Source organism: Lucilia sericata, unplaced genomic scaffold (assembly GCF_015586225.1).
Source record: "Lucilia sericata isolate MDLA Ls3-8-SP2 unplaced genomic scaffold, ASM1558622v1 Contig000093F_arrow, whole genome shotgun sequence".
NCBI classification, from domain to species: Eukaryota; Metazoa; Arthropoda; class Insecta; order Diptera; family Calliphoridae; genus Lucilia; species Lucilia sericata.
Window position 1 is genome coordinate 1 of NW_023994125.1, and position 21,797 is coordinate 21,797.

Genomic DNA, 21,797 nt, shown 5'->3' on the forward strand with positions numbered 1-21,797 from the left:
TTCCATTAGATGATAATCTTTGGGTTTGCGACCTCTCTTACGTGGTGGTGGTTTCTCGCCAAATATACTAGAAATTTTCGAGGATAGCAGTGATAGATTGGGTTCATTGCGACACAGATCCTTGATCGATTTGCCGGACTTTTTAATGGCTTCGAAAATGTTGTCATCGGAAAATTCAGCATCACTTTGAATGCTGGAACTCATAACAGAATTTTGATCCTCCAAACTCTTGCGTCTTCTACGAGGAGCTTGTTCTATAAAAACGTAAAGAGGGAAAATAAATCAAACTTAGAAATTATGAAAACAACTAAAGCTACACCATAAAAAACCCACCCAGAAAATCAACTTTCATACCACCCGAATAAGCATCAAATGTATAAGCGACACTACGTTCAATTTTCGGCATTTGTTCCTGGGAGTAATTGTGAACCTTCTTATAATGGAATTGCAGACACTGTTTGGTGGTGAAGGCAGCATTACATTCCGATTCCGAACATCTTAATGCAAATAAAAAATAACACATTATAAATTACGTTCAATTAAGCTTTAATAATGATTTAAAGACTCACTTAAATGGCCTCACACCGGAATGTGTTAGCATGTGTATCTTCAAATTACTGCGATTCTGGAAGAGCTTCTGACATCGGGGACAACTAACCACTGTCGAATTGCGACTGTGTACCTCCTTGGCATGACGCTGCAATGCTGCACGTGAGCCTAGAAGTTTGGAACATAAGTTACACTGAAAATCTCGTAAAACATCAGCCACATCTAAAATGAAAATTTTGGAATGAAGAGAAATGAAATTTTGGAGAAGTGGTGACTTTTGGTGTACAAACAAAATCATAAACCAAAAAGTGATTAATTGTTTAAATTAGGAGCATAAATTTAATACTGGATTGTTAAGGCGGGTTAGTTTTTAGTAGTAGTTGTTTTTGGGTTAGTACTTTATGCATCATGCGTTGTTAGATTAATCGTAGCTATTAGATCTTATATTGCTTCTAAGCTTGATTGTTAAAGAGCATTAACGGTTTTAAACTTATTAAACATTGAGTGAGTTAGATTAGTTTGTGGACGTTTCCTGACATCCGGGAGTAGCTGAAATTTGCGTAGTTTAAGTTGATTCAGTACTTCAAGTGTAGACCAGGAAATTCCAATAATTTTCCGTTTCCCCATTGTCGCGTATTACTGTTGAATTTCTCAAAGATTCCTTTTTTTAAAGTTTAGAGTATTTTTCTTAATAGAGTCGACAATTTTGTGGAGTAGTTTCCTTAATTAAACGGAAAATCAATATTCGCTCTACATTTCGAACTCCAAGATGTATTTGAACCGTATAAAATCTAGGTATACCGACTCTTTCAATTCGAGGACTTAAGGGAAAGACAGTTTAAATAAATTAAATGTTTATAATAATAAATGCAACCAATTGTTGTTAGAGTTCATGAGTTAAATAAATAATTGTTAATTAAAATAAAAAAAAAGAAACAAAATCAAAATATGACATCAACTTAAGGGGAAAAAAGCATTATGATGTAACATTGATGGATGTTAATGTAATGCGATGAATGTTGATGAAGATGAGCTGATTGTTATACGAATAATAAATACAAATACATAAGTACATATACATATATACAGAATTACATACATAGATATTATATAGACCAAAATAATATTGATTCAAAACAAAATGCGTATTTCGTGTGGCTGTGTATGTTTAGAGACCAATTGCTATGACAATTATAAGTGTAAATGTATGAGCAAAGTGTGTGAGTAGGAGGGAAATCTGAAACGTTTTTATATAAAAAAATGGAGTCTCATTTATCGAAGGAAATTATGTTAAAGGGGTTGTTTGGAAAAAACCTTCTTTGTAGGGCTTGAATATGCCGAAATGTAAGAGTTCAACGTCAGTATATATTCGTCCCTTTAAAGAGTTATGTTACGTACACTTAACAGTACTTCTTTTCACCGATCGTTATTAATTTTCAACTTAAAACTCAACCATGAATTTTATCGTAAGTAACAGCGAAGAATTTAAGATATAACGGTCATTGAAAGAATTGACATCAGAACTCGTGGGTATATCAGTGCTTGTTTTAGATGAGGGCTTTCAAATCGATTTTAGCAATGACGATCATGTTGTCAACAGAATCAATACGCTGATCGAGGAAGATGGTTCCGTATCGACACCACTAAGTCTTGCATTTGCATTATTATAATATAATCTTATATATACTTGAAATTGTGCCAAATAGTTCATTGGCGTTTGAATATTTTGTCCTTGGTTATTAGCCGAACCATTTGTGGCATCCAAATCGTTGTTGGGTTATTTTTGAAACAGCTCTAGTAAGAGCATTAGTTCCGGTATTGTGATGATATAGGGGACTAATTTCGGCCTCCAATATCCCAATATAAAGTAGAGATTTAGATCAATATCAAATGCCTTAATTTGCCTTCTGTTCCAGTGGGACTAAAATTAATGAGGTAATGGTAGGTCGTAATTTATCTATTTTCTATATATCCCTTGCACTCGAGATTTTATTGGACTGCACATTTCTGAGACTAACAAGCTACAGGTCGCTGCAACATAAGAGTGTAATGGCTTCCTTCCAATTGACATTTCTCGGACGAGTGCCATCTTGTTTTGCTATGCTGCAAACATCTTTATTTTGAGCTGTTTTAGAGTCACTGACTCTGGAAAATCCCAAAGCGAAATAACCCAAATGGCCATTTAATAATGGCGGTGTCATATTCTATTTAACTGCCCTGAACTCCTTTCTTTGTCTATATAAACAAAGTCTAAACTTTACAAGCTTTTGAGAAAGCTTTTTTCCCGAAGATCTTGCTAGAATGATTTAAAATGGCGCAAGCGGTCGGTGCAAAGTATTCAACTTACGATTGTAACTCTCCAAACTGCATTATTTTACTGTTTCCTTAGACATTAGATTCTGTATATAAACTGCAGAGTCAGATAGCTTTCAATGGAACTTATCGCTCAAAAGTTCTATCAAGGACTTTCAAAAATTAGTACAAATTGATACAACAGTGGATATGCCTTCTCGATCGCCTTAGTGGAACTCTGAGGACTAATATAAACATTTTCAAAATAACTTATCCCGATATTTCGATGTCAAAAAGGTTTGCTTATGAAATTTCGATAGAGAATCGTTTTAACAATATAACAAACTAGGAACTGACGGCATTTGGAAAATGTGGGCTTATCGTCCACTGATTCGTGGAATCTTTTGAAATTTTCAAACATATTTAGCATAGTCTTTATAACTCGTAATGACTTTTTAATCCCTTTCCATAAGTATGAAGACTTCATCGTAAAATATCTGCGTACATCCCAAGAATCCTTCATGATAGCTTAGTTTCCGAAGTCACCTCTAACATCAACCGAGGTTTTCAAAACTCTTAGATCTTATATCATCTGAAAGGAAATACGAATCTGTTCTGGGTCGTATTGACACCTCGAAGTTACGTTTTTAATAGAAAAAATCGTTAATGTTATTTTAAAAACTGCTCTCGTATATTAGCACTTAGTTTATTACCACAGCAACTAAGTATTTAGACACACACTTGCCCCACGCTTTTATACGCATTTTCAAATGTATACATACTGACAAATACTTAATGAGACAAAATACAATCATATAACAGTCCTATAAAGCAAATTAATTGTCTGTGGTTGTATTTCGCCTTTTAAAATTATAATTAAATTTAAGACAAAATTTAAGTTTTCTTCACTTCAATGTAAATATTAATACTAACTACTTAATACCTTTAATTGTTACAAAAAATAAAAAATAATTAAAATTTCCAAACTACATACATAAAAATTTTTTGCTTATAAATCAAATCTCTTTAGACAATATACTATAAAATACGTAAACGTGCTGCCAAATGACCAAAACAGTTTTAGTTTTGAGGTTAGTTTTTTGTTTTGGTTTTTACTATTTCTCATAATGTTCTTTGTTTTTAGTTGTTGTAGTTTTTTTTTTTTGCAAATTATTTTCTTACCACTGTGCATACGCTTAATGTGAGCTTTCAGTTTTTGTGGTCGATAGTATTTTCGACCACAAAAATCACATATAGGCCGTGTACGATTCGGATTTGCGGCACAACCGTATGTGCGATGCATTTCCAAATAACTGAGACGTAAAAAGAACTTGTTGCAAAATTGACACTGATGTGCACCTTTGCCATCATGTTTTTCCGCAGCATGTTTCATAATATTGTCCTTACCCAATACCGCTTCACCGCATACTTTACAATGATATTTACGTATTGTTAAACTCATTGTTGGGTCATGGAATACCGAGCAATGGGTGCGATAGTAAAGGGGATGATCAAATTTCAAATTGCAACCGCCGCAATCTGTTGTTGTTGTTGTTGGGGGAAAAAGAAATAGTTATTAATAGAGTTTTTTTAAGGTAAATATTTTGTTAAAATCCTGGAGGTATTTTCTAGCTATTAAAGAAAACTTTGAACAGCCTGATAAGTTTGCAACTTTTTTAATATTTATTATGTAATATCATCATTTGTCTGTGTTAGTTGAAATAAACTTTCTGAAATTCCTATAGAACTTTGAACCTATAGAACTTCTTAACACTCAAACTCTTGATTACTTATTCAATTTGCTAATAAATTCCTTTTCTTATCTTTTTACTTCTAGAAAATACTTATCTTCATAGTTCCGGTAAGTCTAATTTTATTCATAATTTTAAAACTATGTACCTGATTTAAATTTATAAGAACTGCTAGTCTTAATTTCTGAAAACACGAAACACGTTTAAAATTCCTTTAGCTAGATTAAAAACTAATTTTTTCAACTTCCATAACTCACTTATTTAAAAGAAACCCCACCGCCCTTTTTTACAATTAACAATTAACTGCAAACACAAAATTCAATAAAACTCACTTGTCTTTTCCGACCAATGTTTCTTACGCCACATCGTATTGCAGTCATCACTCCAATACAGCAATTCCATACCATTTTTCAAATCCCTGCATGTCACGAAAAACGCCCGCGATTCTATAAATACTAAATTAACATTACGTTCGTCATAGGTAGGAGCCGGTCTAATATAACGTAACCAATTCGATGAATTCGGATTATCACACAAGAGAAATTGTGATTTTTCAGCACCGGCTTCACAAATCTCAAATATCCATTTCATATCACTAGCCTCACGAATATCGTTCGCTTGTACAGATTGGCCGATGAGGGGTCCCAATTTCGTGAAAGCTCTTACTTCGGTGCGAGCAAAGACTCCGGTGACATTCGGCTCTACATTGTGTAGTTCAAATTCAGCCGGTACTGAAGCCTCGGCAAATGTTATTAAAGGTTTCAGTTCTAAGTCAGATAGTTGTGAGGAATCATCCATATCTTCATCATCATCGCCATGCAATTGTTTGGCTTGCCTTTGGGCATCACATTTGAGTTTTGCCAGAGCCTCTAGATTTTTACGTTCCACCCATTCGGCCAAGTCAACAGCATCTGTTATGGTGCCTATGGAAGTGCGTAGCGGACATACTTTATAATCATGGGCCAAAGAACATTCCCGACACGATTGATGCGAACGAAAGGCAATATCCAGCTCATCCTCTTCCTCCACGAAATTCTGTTCATTTTTCATTTCTCGCGCTAAAGCTTCCTCATCTAATTCCTCGTCTTCTTCATCATCCTCACTAACATCTCCAATGTCTTCATCATCATCGATATAGGAGCCGGGGGGATTCATAGTCTTGGGTCCTCGTTTGTTTTTGTGGCGCATACGAAAACCACTATTAGGGCCATTTAAACCATCCACACCATCTCCTGTAACCGAAGTGCCGGCATCGTCTTCATCATCATCCTCATCATCGCCAAAGCCATCGTTTTTCTTTAAGCACAAGGCTAATGATTCCTTAGATGCTGACTTCTCTTCCATTTCACTTTTGATTTTTTCTGCTATACGACAGTCCAATACTTCCGGCAACACATCACCCGTACCACTGGCGCTAACATTGCTATCACCTACCACACTACCATTGCCACTACCAGCAGCTGTACTACCGCCATCACCTGCCAAATGTTTTTTAGCTTTTAAAGCAAAATTTGAGAAATTCTTTAATTTAGCCAGGCCATTTAAGTTGTCATTGAATTGTACACGTTTTTTATATTTTCGTTTAACCGGTGGTGGCTGGGAATCACCACCACCACCGCCACAACTAACGGCACCACCATTTTCACCTGTCTGACTATTACTGCCGAATTCTTTAGCACTTAAATTTGGTTCAAGTTTGAAATTACTATCGAATGACTTGGTAGGTGTTGTCGAAGCCGATGGAGGAGGAAGACTGTAAAGAAAATAGATAAGGATAGAATTTGAGATTAGAGTAATTGATGGATGGTTGGTTGTTTTGAAAATAAGTAGAATGTTGAAAACTAACACACGCATAAAAACCATTATTTTTTTATTGATAAAATATAGATCTCTAGTCTTAATTTTTATTTATTAGAATTTTGTAGTGGTTTCAGGGAGAGTAGTTCAAGTTGGCTATTAAAGTTAAGATAATTAAGAGAATTTCTGTACAAATGAAAATCATTCCGCTTTTACGGAATTATTTGATCAAAAAGGATCCATTTGGATCTGTTTGAACAATTTCATCTTCCGCCTCATTCGTTAGGTCAATACCCCGCCGATTCATTCTACTTTGACCAAAAATATCCCAAATGCAAACAAACCTTCTTAAGCGATCTCGCATGAACTTCCCTACTGCAACACTACTCGAAACATCTCGAACATGCAATTGTGCTCTTTGGCCAACTTATAAAACTTTTTTCCCTACTTCAAGGCAGCTTGTTGATGCACAGAACTTAAGATACGATTGAACAAAAACTAAATTAATAAACTATAAGAAAAAAAAGAACATTAAATGAAAAACCATAAACTAAATCCACAACCAGAATCAGAGGAAAAAAACATCCTACAACATCAAAGTCAAAGTAAAACAAAACTAACTGTAAAAGTAATACAGGATTCGTTGAATATCACGGGAAAATGGATAAATGAACGTGAAGAACAAAAAAAAAAAACTAACAACAAACCAAAACGGACGGAAAAGAAAAGAGCACAACGAACATTTGTAGGAAAAAAAAAATAAATAAAACACGTCCTAATGCAGGGAGCCCTTCAAGAGAGATTAAGATGTACTCCTGTACGTGGATGTGTGTGCTTTTCAATGTGTATATTTACATTCGTTGTATATGTGTATTTACACTTTATGTGTATTCAAGTGTGCACGTACTTGTGTGTATATTTACAGTACATGTACTGCTGAAGTGTTAGTTAAGTTTGCTTGTATGTATGTTCTGAATGTGTTATGTTTGTATGTTTTTGTTTTTAGTGTATATGTGTGCAATCGCGTTATTAATGTGCGCCCAGTCTAATAAAAACACATTCATGTTTTGCTATATCTACATACGAGGCTTGATAAGAAGGAATGCAATGTCTTCAATAGAATCCAAGCCCTATTAAGTAGTTGAAGTGAAGGGAAACGCATACTTCTACATTATGATATACTCGTAATTAAAGTCAAATTTCTTCCAACGATAAATGATCGAATGGAATCAGTCCTTGTCATTCTATTACAAGAACCACCTCAGAATAATACCCATAACAAATGTATAAATTGACTGTTGACTAAAAGACTCTGGATTAATCTTATTGACTCTGGATTAATCTTTAATATAAGGAGTAAAGTGAAAAAACTACTTCAAACAGTACACTAACTAGAAACAAATTGAAACTTTAAACTTAAAACTTTGTCCCTCGTGACTGGCTCAGGAATTTGAAATATCATTGAGAACAATCCGAGAATTGAATGTCTAGACTTCGAACTTTTACATTTAGATTTTTTCATCTGTCAAGGCCCGCAATACCAGCGTAATAAGGTCGATACTCCTTCTCTATTCCATTTATACTCTCTCCCAGCTCAAACAACATATTTCCTGTCATCGAACATTCGTCGATAAAAGAAACGAAGCTCAGGTCTACCATTGTGACTTCTGTATATCCACATACTTTGGGCACAGGGTATACAGAGGCGTCACGAGCAAAAAAACTATTTCTATCTCTTTCAACACAAGTTTCACACTACTCTTTTTTTAGCTGTAGTTTATATATCTCTTCATGTACAAGTTATCACAAAAGCTGGACAACATCTGATTTTAGACTTTTTTAAACGTCAAAGGTGACACCTCTGTATACTTTGTGCTTTGGGCCCGAATTTTTATCAACTACAAACTTGGTCTACTTTAATAGGCCTTCCCAACCTACCCTCGCTGATAGATGTTTGTATTAAAGCATGTTTTGTTTTATAGTCGAATATGACTCCCTTGAGTTTAGGTGGTACTAAACTAAGAACAAAATACAAACTAAACTAACAACTATGTATTTGCAACAAACAAACAGGGTGTGTAGCGAAGGGGGAAGAGCAAATGAATGAATGTTTTTATGTGAATCTATATTTGGATGTGTGTGGTAAATATGTAAGCAAAAACAAGACATTGAAAGTAAACAGAAAATAGGTATGTTCCTCTATATACATATGAATGTAAGTTTGTACTTACACACGAGAATCAGCTTATGTATGTATGTATTTATATGGTTAAATAGCAAGTAGCAGTAATTGTACAGCTAGTTGAAGCAAAGATTAACAACAGCAGCAGCAAAAACAACAATAATAAAAACAAATAAACATACTTATACGAGCAATGCTTAGAGGAATGCAATAAGAGGAACGTAGCATGACTACGTTTAGAAGTAGTTGCTTGTTAAGGAAAATTAAAGAATGCTTACGAAAGGAAAATGTTTACGACTTTCAACGAAAATAACTGAGTTTCAAGGAATCAAACTTTTTTCGTTCAAGAATATATAATTGTAATTGTCTATCCACTTAGAATTAGTTATATAATCAGTGATTTTGTTGCTTAAAAGTAATGCAAGACAAACTATTTATGACATTTAGAAAGAAATTTGTAGTAGTTGTTGTAATAGGCCCATTATACATTAGTGTTTAAAACTACAGGGTGTTGTCACGCACATATATATAAATTAATGTATTCCACATTCAACATAAATTTATTATTACATGCAAGTAAGTATGCAGAGATTTCCATAAATATGTAAAAGTATACAGTGATGTTTTAAAATATTTATATTTTATTACACTGGTCTGCAAAAAAATAGAATTTTTTGCTACTTTGAAATTTAGTGCATGATTATGATAGCTTGAGTCTTCCTGCATCGAGATGTTTTAAAATATTTCTTTCTAATACGTACAATTTTTAAGCGATTTTAATTTTAAATAATCTGAACTTGTGCTAGTCCTAATAATTATTTTTTGGAAATTGCGTTATTCTTAAGTGAACTATAGGAATGTACCGTATCATTTATTAAAAGAAAGTATATTTTTTTTGGATTTTTATAAGATTTATTTGCAATCAAAGCGTTTAATAAGTTTTTCAAAATTTTCTACTTTGAGTTGGATGGAGCTACACTTGGTCTTGAATTTTTGCATGTATATATATAATCTTATAAGTTATAAATGCAATGACATTAAAGAAATACATAAGTATAATTAGGAAAAATTATTTTGGAATGAGGTCGTTGAAACAAGGGTTAACGCAAAATATTTAATATTTCAGAAACTTGACGTGGTAAAAGGAATGATTTATTGAAGATCAGTGTTATTAGTGTTGCCGATTTATGCCAGAAACGTCCCAAACATGTTTTAGTTCAGTTAGTTCAGTTTCTAGTTCAGTTCTAGTTCAGTTCTAGTTCAGTTCTAGTTCAGTTCTAGTTCAGTTCTAGTTCAGTTCTAGTTCAGTTCTAGTTCAGTTCTAGTTCAGTTCTAGTTAGTTCAGTTCTAGTTCAGTTCTAGTTCAGTTCTAGTTTCAGTTCTAGTTCAGTTCTAGTTCAGTTCTAGTTCAGTTCTAGTTCAGTTCTAGTTCAGTTCTAGTTCAGTTCTAGTTCAGTTCTAGTTCAGTTCTAGTTCAGTTCTAGTTCAGTTCTAGTTCAGTTCTAGTTCAGTTCTAGTTCAGTTCTAGTTCAGTTCTAGTTCAGTTCTAGTTCAGTTCTAGTTCAGTTCTAGTTCAGTTCTAGTTCAGTTCAGTTCTAGTTCAGTTCTAGTTCAGTTCTAGTTCAGTTCTAGTTCTGTTCTAGTTCAGTTCTAGTTAGGTTCAGTTCTAGTTAGGTTCTAGTTCAGTTCTAGTTCAGTTCTACTTTAGTTCTACTTCAGTTCTAGTTCATTTCTGGTTCAGTTCAGTTCCAGTTCACACTTTTTATGGGCTGAAACGGAGATATTAACTTTGGTAGTCTGTGGTATCAACCAGATGGCTCCCATATACAATATGTATACAATTAACAATAGATATTTTAATCCTTAAGATTATTTTGCGATGTGCTTGTAAAGGCTAATGCAATATCAGGAAATGATCCACAACCTTAAGGCTAATATCGTTTTAGCCATTCTTCAGATTCGACCTGATTAGGTCTCACACTACTCCTATCAAAAAAGTCAGCTGAGCATAATTATTTTATTGAACTGTTGAGCAGATATTTTTCTGTGGTGCTACTTCTCGGAATGGGATGTTCGGATTCCCAGATGTTCCAATCTATAAATACCGCGTAGATATTTTTCTTGCCGGACACTCAAAAAATTTTTGGTTAAGATAATCGATTCGCTTTTCTTATAAATATTGGCAACACTGTTAATAATACCCAGTTGTAAGTTGAAATTACAGTTATACACAACAATAATACAAATATACAATTATACATACAAGTATATCTACTTAAACATATATGTGTCTGTGTGTAATTATAACAAGCGTAATGTATGCGTGTAAATATGTATGTATTTATGTGTATGTTTGTGATATGCGGTCAGAATATTTGAGATACCGAAAACACGGCCCCATCAGTGGGGGGTTTTATAGAAAACTGAAGGTTTTTCGTTGTTAAGTTTGTTTCCTTTTTGGATCCATATATTTTTTTGTTTTAGTATGTTTTCTGCTATTTTCGTTGTTGTTGTTGCTGCTGTATTTTTTCATTTAGCAAGAGGATCTAAAGTAGTAAAACAGCATGTGCACTCTACTGTGTTCGTGTTTTATAGTTGAATACTATTGAGATTTGAATAGTCAAATGGTTGTACGTATGAATGTGTAATATTATGTATGGATGTATGTATAATATTGTGTGAATACATAAGTTTAAATATGTGGGATTATATGTGTATGTTTAACTGTGGGTACACTTTATTCCACAGCTAATGTTATGAAGAAGGATAATGATGCGATTGTTAGTCATAGTGTTGTTGTGGCAGTTCTACTGATGAATTTCCTGTAACGGTTTTATGCACATACAAGTACAAATAAAGTAGTAAATGTAAGTATACATACATCCATGTGTGGTCTACACACATACTATTGTATATACGTTGGTATACTATATGCAATTTTCGTGAAAATCCCTATATTTCCAACTCCCCTTAATACCCCTTACTCCATATAGACTCAGTTCAACCGACAATCTTGCAAACACTGGCAACAAACGTTTTCTCTTAACCACACTGTATTTTTTTCCTCATATTTGGGCTCCATTTTTTCAGTGTTTTCCTTTTTTTTGTAATTGCACTTGAACAATTTTTCACTTTTGGTTTGATTTTCAAACTCATACGAATGGCATCAAGAGGATGCAGAGCAGAATGAAAAATAAGTAAAAAAAGAAATTTGCTGAAATTTACAAAGGAAATTGTATGTGTGCACATTTGTTGCATTCATTTTTATGGTAAAAAACAAGATTCGCAGCAAAACTGCATGCCTGCTACATATACAAGGATATGCAGTCCTAAGAATCCAGTCAAGCCCATCCAGAAAGCCAGAAACGAGGGTCTGGTAGAAAGCTAAGCTCAATCAATGCCCTACTCATAGAGTTGAATGACAATCGACACTTTGAATTTAGCTGTAAAGATCGATGAAGTTCAAGAAGACCGCGAAATTGGAAGAAAAATTATTTTAAATTTGGAAACAAAAAAATATGATAAAACAATCAAAGTCGGTCAAACTATATAGTTCTCTACAACGTTAAAGGCAAAACTTAAAGAATTTGGTGTCAAGGCAGCTAAACATCATCAACTCCGTATCATGAAAGATCGTACAAATTCAATGCTATATTCTACTTTCTTCTGATCCAGCAGATCTTATAGTGCGCACAGCAGCCCACTTTTTGGTTGAAGAACCAACTACTACAATTTCTAAGGGTGAACTACTAGATGATAAAATCGGCAATGGCCACAAGCTACAGTAGATAAGATTCATACTGGTTAAGCTGGGCATATGTATAAGAGGTTATTCCGAAGTGATCCTTACATGAGAGTTAAATCTAAATAAGTATTAACCGATCGTGACGAATTTATGTACCTATCTACATATATTTTGTAGATTGCATTACATCTTGAAGCCAATTTTAATTTTCTAAAGTTTAAGTGGTTTTCAGAAGTTGGCCTTATACATATGGAGTCGAGCATAACATGATCCGTAATATGATTTCGGTAAATAGGAAAGTTATCTTTTAAAATCATATCCGATAGAAGGGTTAATATGTCCAATGAACCGATTACAGCCGTTTAAATCCGATTAGTGTTTGTTACAATATAAACGGTTGGGCGTACATCTTTAAATCGGTTCGGAAACTAACTCTAAACATCTTGTTACACTTAATTGTAGGTTTAAGGCCAGATTGGAGATATTGTTCTTTTCTTACATAACAGTTTTTACCTGGACAATGGCCACTATCTATAGCAAAGAAGATACAGGTTCAGTGGAATATATAAAGGGTTTTTCAGAAATGATCCTTAGATGAAAGTTACGTCTATATAAGAACCGATCGTGACGAAATTTTATAAGAGATTTCCATAGTTTAAAGATTTGCACAATTTTACCTTATATGAGAACTATGACCAATCATCGGCTCACCATAACGGAATCCGTAATATAATTTTGGTAATTAGGAGAGTTATCTGTAAAAATGATATCCGAGAGATGGGTTTATATGAAGGCTATATTTAAAGAACAGATTACAATCCGTTAAATCCGATTAGTCTCAAGTACGATATAAGGCGGATGGAAGTACATCGTTTAATTGGTTCGAAAATTAACCTTGTTATACTTAAGAAGGGTCAAAGACCATTATTTTTAACGTTACAAATATTATATTATGATGCATGCTAAAAATATGTAAATTTGTCAATCAGCCCTCCTATCTTCATTTTAACATTTTGGCGTTGTTCATGTTGATGTTTTTTTTTTCTTGTTTGTTGCAATTCTGACCAAAAAACTACAAAAACAAGGGACGCATTAAAAAAGCAATAAAAAAAACTACTGAACATTGCTCTATGTAGTACTACATATAGCCGCGCAAAAATATCATGCGAATGAGTTTTTAACTCACACTGTGAAATTGGTGTAAATAATTTTTTACTTTGTTGTTATTTGCTAGCGCAGATTGTTGTTGTTGTTGCTGCTGTTGGTTTCTTTTTTTCATCTGCACTTTTGTTCAGTTCTTTGTATGTTCGTTACGTTTGTGTTTTTATTTCCGCTTCCGCTAACATAGCAACATCGTTATTATCGTCATCATCAACACAGTGAACATGAACAGCAGCAGCAGTTCCCTAGCACTATCGTCATCATCATCATCATCATCATCGCCATTGTCGTCGTCACGATTATCGAGCATGTAATTTACAATGCAATGCCGTGGAAGCAAACTACAGGAATGAACGAACAAACGAACCAATGTTTTTTTTTTTTTTTGGAAAACAAAGTGCCATTGCAATGATCCACACGACAAGTAAACATAAATATACAATTCTTTTTTAGCGTTTTGGTTTCAGTTTTCTGGATTTCAACTGCCATTAAAAACTTTAATGTATTGCTTTTATTTCCATTTTTTCTCTTAACTTTACTTTGTGGCAAAGTGTTCACCAAACGCAAATATCAAAAAAAAAAAAAGGTTATTTTGTTTTAAATTAAACAGGGGCTTTATTGGACGAGCGAAGAGGAAATGGTTAGAAAAAGTGTTTGATATCGAATGCAACATACTTATCACCTTTGTATTACTTAATAATTGTAAAGAATTATAATTGAATGTGGATAAGAATGTAAGGATTGTTAAATTTCAAACTCAAACTCAAACTCGAAAACGATTAAGTACTTTATTTTTGTGTTTGTTCCAGCGTTTCTAGCGTCCATGAATCGGGATATTAATTGAGAATTTTATAATCAGTGATCGTGAGGGATGTTATATACGGAATAATATCGCTTCCAAAATATTTGACTCTAATTTCGTACACTTTTATTCGAGTTTGTTACAAAAATGGGATAATTTTGTTTATAGGTCAGTTCAAAGACTTATCTCGTTTGGAATTCTGCTTGGTCTTTCTGATGTTAAAGCTACAAAATTCTACTAAACCATAACAACACCAATCACTGGACAAATTGTGTGTTCATTTGTGTCCTTTAAGAGGGCATGTCACCTTGGAGAACACCCTTTGTCTTATTGTTATCACAATAAGGTGAGAATAGAGGTGCTAAAAGTCTGTCAGGACTGTAAATTGTTGATGTTATTTGGACATTGTCTTAGACTTTTTCTTTTTCTGACTATTGGAGAGGTCCCAAAATCTCAGAAGAGAATATGAGAATATGATGATATTACGGCATCAACAGGGTCCATCCCAGTAGAGTGGTTATGTATATGTTGTCATGGATGGCTTTATATATGGTCTGAAGATTGCCAGACATTCCACAACGGAACTGCAATGGTCAGATAGCTCAAATACTTGAGAAAAGTGTTTGCATAATGGTCCGATCTCTGTCATGTACGAGAATTGCCATATGAGTGCCCTTGACTGGTCATATGCAATCGTCCAAATTTTGAAAATATTTAGCATTCCTAAAGTCATAAGTCTGTGTCTGTCATGTATGAGAATGGCAATTTGAGTGTTCTTTGCAAGTCAACCAAAATTTGCAATTCATCCATGTCGCATTTAGGCGTTTATGGAGGCAGCCAGACTTCGAAGAACTTTTCTTGTATTTGAGGTTGTATTTGATTACTATTATTGGGTAAAATTTTTAAGTAAACAATGCATGGTGTCCCATTTACTGGAGCGAGTGTTGTACGTTAGATTGTACAAAAATTTCTCATAGATAATCTGGCTGCTGTGACTGAATGTGTGCAACTCGATCCAAGAACATCAACTGCCTATCGAAACCAACAACTAAAGATCTCGGATAATTTGTTCACAAGATGGCATTGACTCAGCAGTTGAATGTTTGTCAGTTTGAGCCTTATAGAAGTTATAATCGGATATCATTTCATTTTCATTTTGAGAAGCTTGTGCATACACAGAGAGTCACAGACTTTTTGGTCAATATCTCCTGTAAGTCTTTGGGCCAACGTTTAAATTAATAACAACATAGGAAGTACTTCGAATGAATTGTACGATTGACCAGCTAAGTAAACTCAAGTGAATATCTTAATTAAAAGGAAGCTTTCAGAAACGAATATTCTGCATGAAAAACTTAAACCACAGTAAAGTTCTTATAAAAGTATAGTTTGGAAGTTAACCATAAAGTTAAATATCCCCGTTTGAAATTTAACTTTCAACATTTCGGAGTTAGGTAGTTTTGTCTAAGTTGAAATATACCTTGAACCATGTCAGAAAAGATCTTCGCATGTTTCAGATCCATTGGTCTGTCGGTCTTTAATGACATTTAAATAATTTCGATTACAAAATAACTCACGCGATGTTCCAAATTTATGAACTCGCTATGTGGAAAAAAGTTTTTAATGGAACCTAAACATCAAAAAACATCTATTTTCCGAATCACTGTTTAAAACTGTAGTCGTTTTCTCATAATCAATTTTTAAAAAATTCGCAAACCCTACTAAATCTCTACAAGCAAAAATCTTAATTACTACATTTGTGTATTTAATTCTCTACTTACTTTGCCAAACGGTCGCCATCATTATCAGCTAAATTCAGTAGATATGCCACAAATTCGACATCATTTTTAAAATGTAATCGTGTTCGCATATACTCCCATTTCTCAGCATTTTTCGTACCAATATAAATGTTTTTACTGAAATTCTGATGACGATATTTCTTACGTTCCGCAGCAGAAAGTGCATAGCTTGAGGCCGAGGAGGGTACGCCACAAAGACTTCCACCACCTCCGCCGCCGTAACCTCCTCCGCCACCACCAGCATTGGAGCCTCCACCGCCTACAATGCTACCACTGCCACCTCCACCACCACCCATACTCGTATGATGGTTAAGGCTGGCATTGCTTAAGCTGGCACTACTACTGCTGCGCACCAATTCATTGCAGTGACTGCTTGCATTCGAATGTCCATTGTTTTGAATGTGACTATTAATGCCGCCGCCACCTGCTAGAGCTGAGTCGAGCAAACTGTTAACATTACAACTACTATTATTGTTGATGTTGTTGTTGCTGCTGTTGGTATTATTATGGTTTGTGGTATTCGATTCTGTAAGACCGGAGGCTAAACCTTCACCATCACCAACATTGCCTCCACTACCATCTCTGGCATCCATGCCATCCATATTATTGTTGCTACCCACTGATGTGGCAACTATACTATCATCTGTTAAGCCATTTGCTGCTGTAGTCGTTGTTGTTGCTGTTGGACCACTGCTAGCACCCATGGCGGCCATTAACAAGACATCTGAATTATGAGACTGTTGAGCATTACTGCCACTGGCATTTTGTTGATGTTGTTGCGTATTATTAATGCAGCTACTATTGCCCACACCTCCAACTCCAATGCCTCCTCTTGCACTAGAGCCTCTAGGTGCAGTACTGCTACTACTACTGCTGCTACTTGTGCTACTGTTGCTGTTGTTATCGTCGTCGTGGAGATGATGTTCATTAATGCTGGTACCATTAATGGCTTCGTGTAACTGTTGTTGTCTTTGCCTTTGTTGCTGTAGTAGAAGTTGTTGTTGCTGTTGCTGTTGCTGATGTTGGCGTTGCTGTTGTTCTGCTGTTGTGGTAACAATATTATCATCATTGGTTTCTCCTTCATCTTCACTACTTGATGCACTACTGTTGGAAGCACTACTGGATAAATGACTTGAATTATTGAGTTGTTGTTGTTGCTGCTGTTGTTGTTGATTCGTATTATGATGTCCTGAGCTAAGGTTGTTATTGTTGTTGGCATTGTTGATATTATTACTATTGACCGCTAAACTTTTACTACTGTTGCCGAGTGCAACACGACTGAGGAATGGACCTCGTGTTTCCACATCTGAATTATCCGAGCTGTCATTAAAGTCGAACGCACTAAAATCGGCGTTCGACTTGGACATTTCGTAGCTCTTTAATAAGTGTTCTCAGCTCTTAATTTATTGAGTAATATTTTTGTTTTTGGGTTTTTTAAAAAAATGTCGTATACAAATTTGTATTTTTTGGTTGTAATTAAAGGATTATCGATTCATTTTAGCTGTTAATTAAGGAATATTATGAATTTATGTTTGTTTCTATTGTTTGTGGCTTTTTAATTATTATTTTGTGAGCAAAAATAATCTTAATATTACGCGAGTTTTCCTTGAAATTTAAACAAATACAGGCAATTTAAAGTGATTTTGGAAGTAACTAATTGTTTTACTTATTACATTTATTTCTTAAATATTCCATAACTTAACCCCATGGGCCTAAAAGAACATTAATGAACGGCACTTTCAAATAGTATGTGAACTGTATTATAAAAGTATCTGAGAAATCCATTTTAATGAATTCATTAAACGTACAAGAACAAATTGTAAAATTTTGAAAGAACACAAGCTCAAGACACCGTACATTGCCTAAAAAGACACCTTTTCTCAAAGTTCAATAATTTTAACGAACTTTGAAAGAAGGTAGAAAACTTTACTACTTTTTATAAGTCAATATTTTTCGTTGGTAATCCAACAACTAGTAAGGTAGCAGACATCTTAAATGAATAGATAGACCACATTTTATATCCATATTGAGAAAAAAGTATGTAGGCACCCGTTATCTTATAAATTAATCAAGGGGTATGTAAGGAAAAAATAGTGGGTTAACTTTTAAGTCCCATAAAGTAACGACTGAATTTAAATTCAAATTTACATATAATTGCATACACTTCGCTTTATAATCATTGATCCATTATAACTCAGCAGACGAATTTATCACTTTTCTGAAAGAAAGTTCATCAGAGAATGCGAAGACGTATCTGTCAGATGAATGTGGTATCACTTGGGTACATCGATTACGTTTTAAAGGACAAACAATAACCAAATATTCATAGGTGCCAAATTGCTTTATCTGTTGAAATAATTAGAAATTGTGACAAGAAATGTCGAAATGCTTTACTTGAACACCTGCCATGTTAGCCTATTTCACGGTGGTCTTTTTCAACCACTGGGTGAGGTTTTGCAACGGCTCACCACCGCCCCATTGTGCTTCTTACACGCCGGTGGCAATTTATGTATATGAAAGTTTCGGTCCAGTATTCGTACACTTTGCTCAAGCACTCGAGCTATCTAATCTCTTGCCATAGTAGTTCCGTTGGGGAAGCACAAAGGAAAACCTTATATGTCGCCCAACCACACTACTGAGATGGCTCTGTTGATTCGGCAACAGAACCTAGGGGACGTAATTGGTAGTCCGAAACAGGGATCATTTTAATTAACAGACTTATTTCAGTGGCCACAGAGACCCACTTTGATAAGTTGAGCATGTTTTAGAGTAAACTCCAACACACTCAACCATGAAGGAAAATCGCCGATAAATTAAAGAAAGGGCAGTGCACCATCTCACTCCGTTTTGTCAAACCTCAGTTCAGCACATCTCTTCCGTCACTCCATCCGACTAAACCTCGCATAATTCTACCAATCCATCAGATACAAGTACCTGGTGGTACACCTACACCTCATTTACCAAATATTTACATTATCAGCTCAAAACTGACATTTTATTAATCCACAGTCATGATCTGTGGTTTGTACCGCTCCTAGAATCTAGGAATCTTATCCCGAAAATTTATATTTCACCGTGTATCAATTTTTTAACCAAGAACCCCCTTCCTGCGAATTTAGGTTTAAACCACAGCTACCACGTGGATCCCTAATTTATAGTAACGGCAGACTAGATATACTGGTAGCATCTCTTTACCCCGGTATTCCAATACACCAAGATGTGTGTCATACATCAAGAAAACATGCCCCGGTGTAGAACTTGTGACAATTGAATGAAATTTTCCGGATTCTTTTGGCCGCAGAATTTGTCTGGTACTGCCTATTGACGAGGTTCCCTAGGAGTACAAATAACGCTGAAATTAATATTTTCGGTATAATTTACTGTGGCCGAGTCGACAGGTACCTACCCACAGAGAAGTGAATGCGGAGACTGTATTTGATACACAAGAACAGAGTACAGTGCGAGTCTGGGGTGTGTGGGACCTCATCCACCAGTCTAACCTTGAGAATCAGACGGAAGAAAGGTTTTTAATATGGGTTGAATGTTGATGGATGTCTAATTTATGTACTTCTATTATCGATAAAGTTTCGTTCTTTACACGGGTATGTTTTGTGAACTCCTATTTGTTCCCTATTTGTAAAGAAGCGATGTCTTGGATTATGATAGAGATAGAGTGATTACGTCCATCTCATGTGGTGAAGGAAGGCAACATACTGTAATTGTCAGAGCTTAAGAACCTTGAAAAAATTTGAAAACGATCACCGTGAGGTTTGACCGTCCAGGTAGCCGATCACATAAAACTCTCCAGAAACATTGTATAAATTACGATTTAGTTTAGTTGAAGTTAAGAATGTATGTTTTTAATCAAGTGACACAATAATCTGAACAAAAATATTGAAAAAGTCGAAATTGATTTATCATTTCCCCATAACTGTTACATATTAAATATTATCGTTTGTAATTAAGTATAAAACTTTTCCTAATATCGGTATTGTGTGCTTCCGGTGGGTTAGTAGTTTTAGTCTGTCAGACCGGTTGGTCAGTTGGTTTGATTCATATCAGAGGCCCTGATATAGGAGCGCACAACAGGCCCAATAGAGTCAAAGATGTATTACTTCCGAATTGAACTAACTTACTAATACCGGTGTATGTCTTTATACCGTCTACTGTTATAGAAAATAGTATTAAATCGGTATTATCAATTTGGTCTTACAGATATTTATGTAAGAATACCAGTTATGTTCTGATTTTTACAAAATTGGTTACATCGTCTGCATACGCTATTACCTTAAATCCCATAGATCTAAGATCCATAAGAAGTGGGTTCAACGCTAGGTTTCAAAGAAGTGGAGATAGAACTCCACCTTGTGGGGTTCCGCGATTTGTCACAGTTTAAGAACTTGAAAACATTTGAAAACGATCACCGTGAGGTTTGACCGTCCAGGTAGGCGATCACATAAAACTCTCCAGAAATAATTATTTACTTTAATCGCATTAATGAGCTTTAGATTAGGTTGATAAGAGGATGTATCTACACCAAATCCGAAGAAATACTCTTAGGCCACTATCGGGCCTGTCTTATATAGTATTCACTGTAGGTATTATCGTCCGATGTTCAGAAACTCAGTTGCCTGGACGAAATTCCTAAGAATTTTCCAATCAGTGTTCGTGAGGGATGTTATATCCGGAATAATAGCACTCCCAAGATATTTGGATCTAATTTCGGTGAAAGCTTGACAATGACAAAGAGAGTGCTGTAGAATCCGCACGTAATCGCATTTAATTTTTTAAATAAATAAGTTAAGATAAAGATTTTATAATAAGGACTCTTACTATACTTTTCAAAATTTTTTTAGTTTGTTCTAAAAAATTAAAAAATTCTTTCGTATTGGAGTTTTTTTAAGTAAAAGCTAACATATGTTTAAAAAACATTGAATTATTACTACAGTTTATAACATTTACAATTAACTACAATCTTTTACTTAAGATCATTGTTATTGATCTGGAATATATTCATTTTTCGTGGTACTTGCTCTGATTTTCCTGCAAAAAGGATTTAAACCAAAAAAATCGTTAAAAAACCACAAACAATATTGAAACGAAAGTCATCTAAACAGATTATCTTAAAACTGTTTTTTTACTATAAATACAACTACATACTCATATGGAAAATGTATCAGTGTAAGTATGTGTGTAATTGAGGGTGTATGTATAAATGACAAAGTAAATTTAACAACATTTCAATGGTACATTAACTTTGTATTGTTTTTTTTTGTAGCAAAACTACTTGTATTATTTTTTTTTGTTTGCTACAAATAACTTATTTTGTCGTTTATTTTATATGCTTTGTTTTATTCATTTGTATGTGAGTAGTTGTTGTTATTATTTGTTCACACAAAAGATTATCCTTTAACTTGTATTTCATTTTGATTTTTCTTTATTTTCATTTCATTTTCACTTTATATTTATTATTTTCAGCTTTTTTTCTCTTTTCTCTTATTTGGTGGTTTTTGTTTTCATAGATTTTTTCTTAAATTAGAGAAAATGTTGTTTTTTCTTTTATATCCTTGTTTATGTCACAGACATATACGCACACACACATACACGCATCCATATGTTGTTGAGCAGACACATGCACAAACTTTTGAATTATTTTATTTATTATTTTTGTTATTTGATTTTTATTTTTGGGAAAATTGGGGGGCTGTTTTTTTGCTCTCAC

General features: G+C 34.4%; 1 protein-coding gene across 1 annotated transcript; it reads right to left on the minus strand.

Annotated features, from left to right (window-relative positions):
- Window positions 1-5: 5 nt before the first annotated feature.
- Window positions 6-21,797, minus strand: LOC119599847 (the record flags this gene model as incomplete). The annotated part of the gene is made up of 7 exons (XM_037949756.1): window positions 21,313-21,797; window positions 16,058-17,576; window positions 4,925-6,345; window positions 4,024-4,380; window positions 570-717; window positions 334-497; window positions 6-254 (listed from the first exon to the last, which is right to left on the minus strand). Coding segments are annotated over exons 2-7 (3,724 nt in total), but the record flags the coding sequence as incomplete, so codon positions are not given.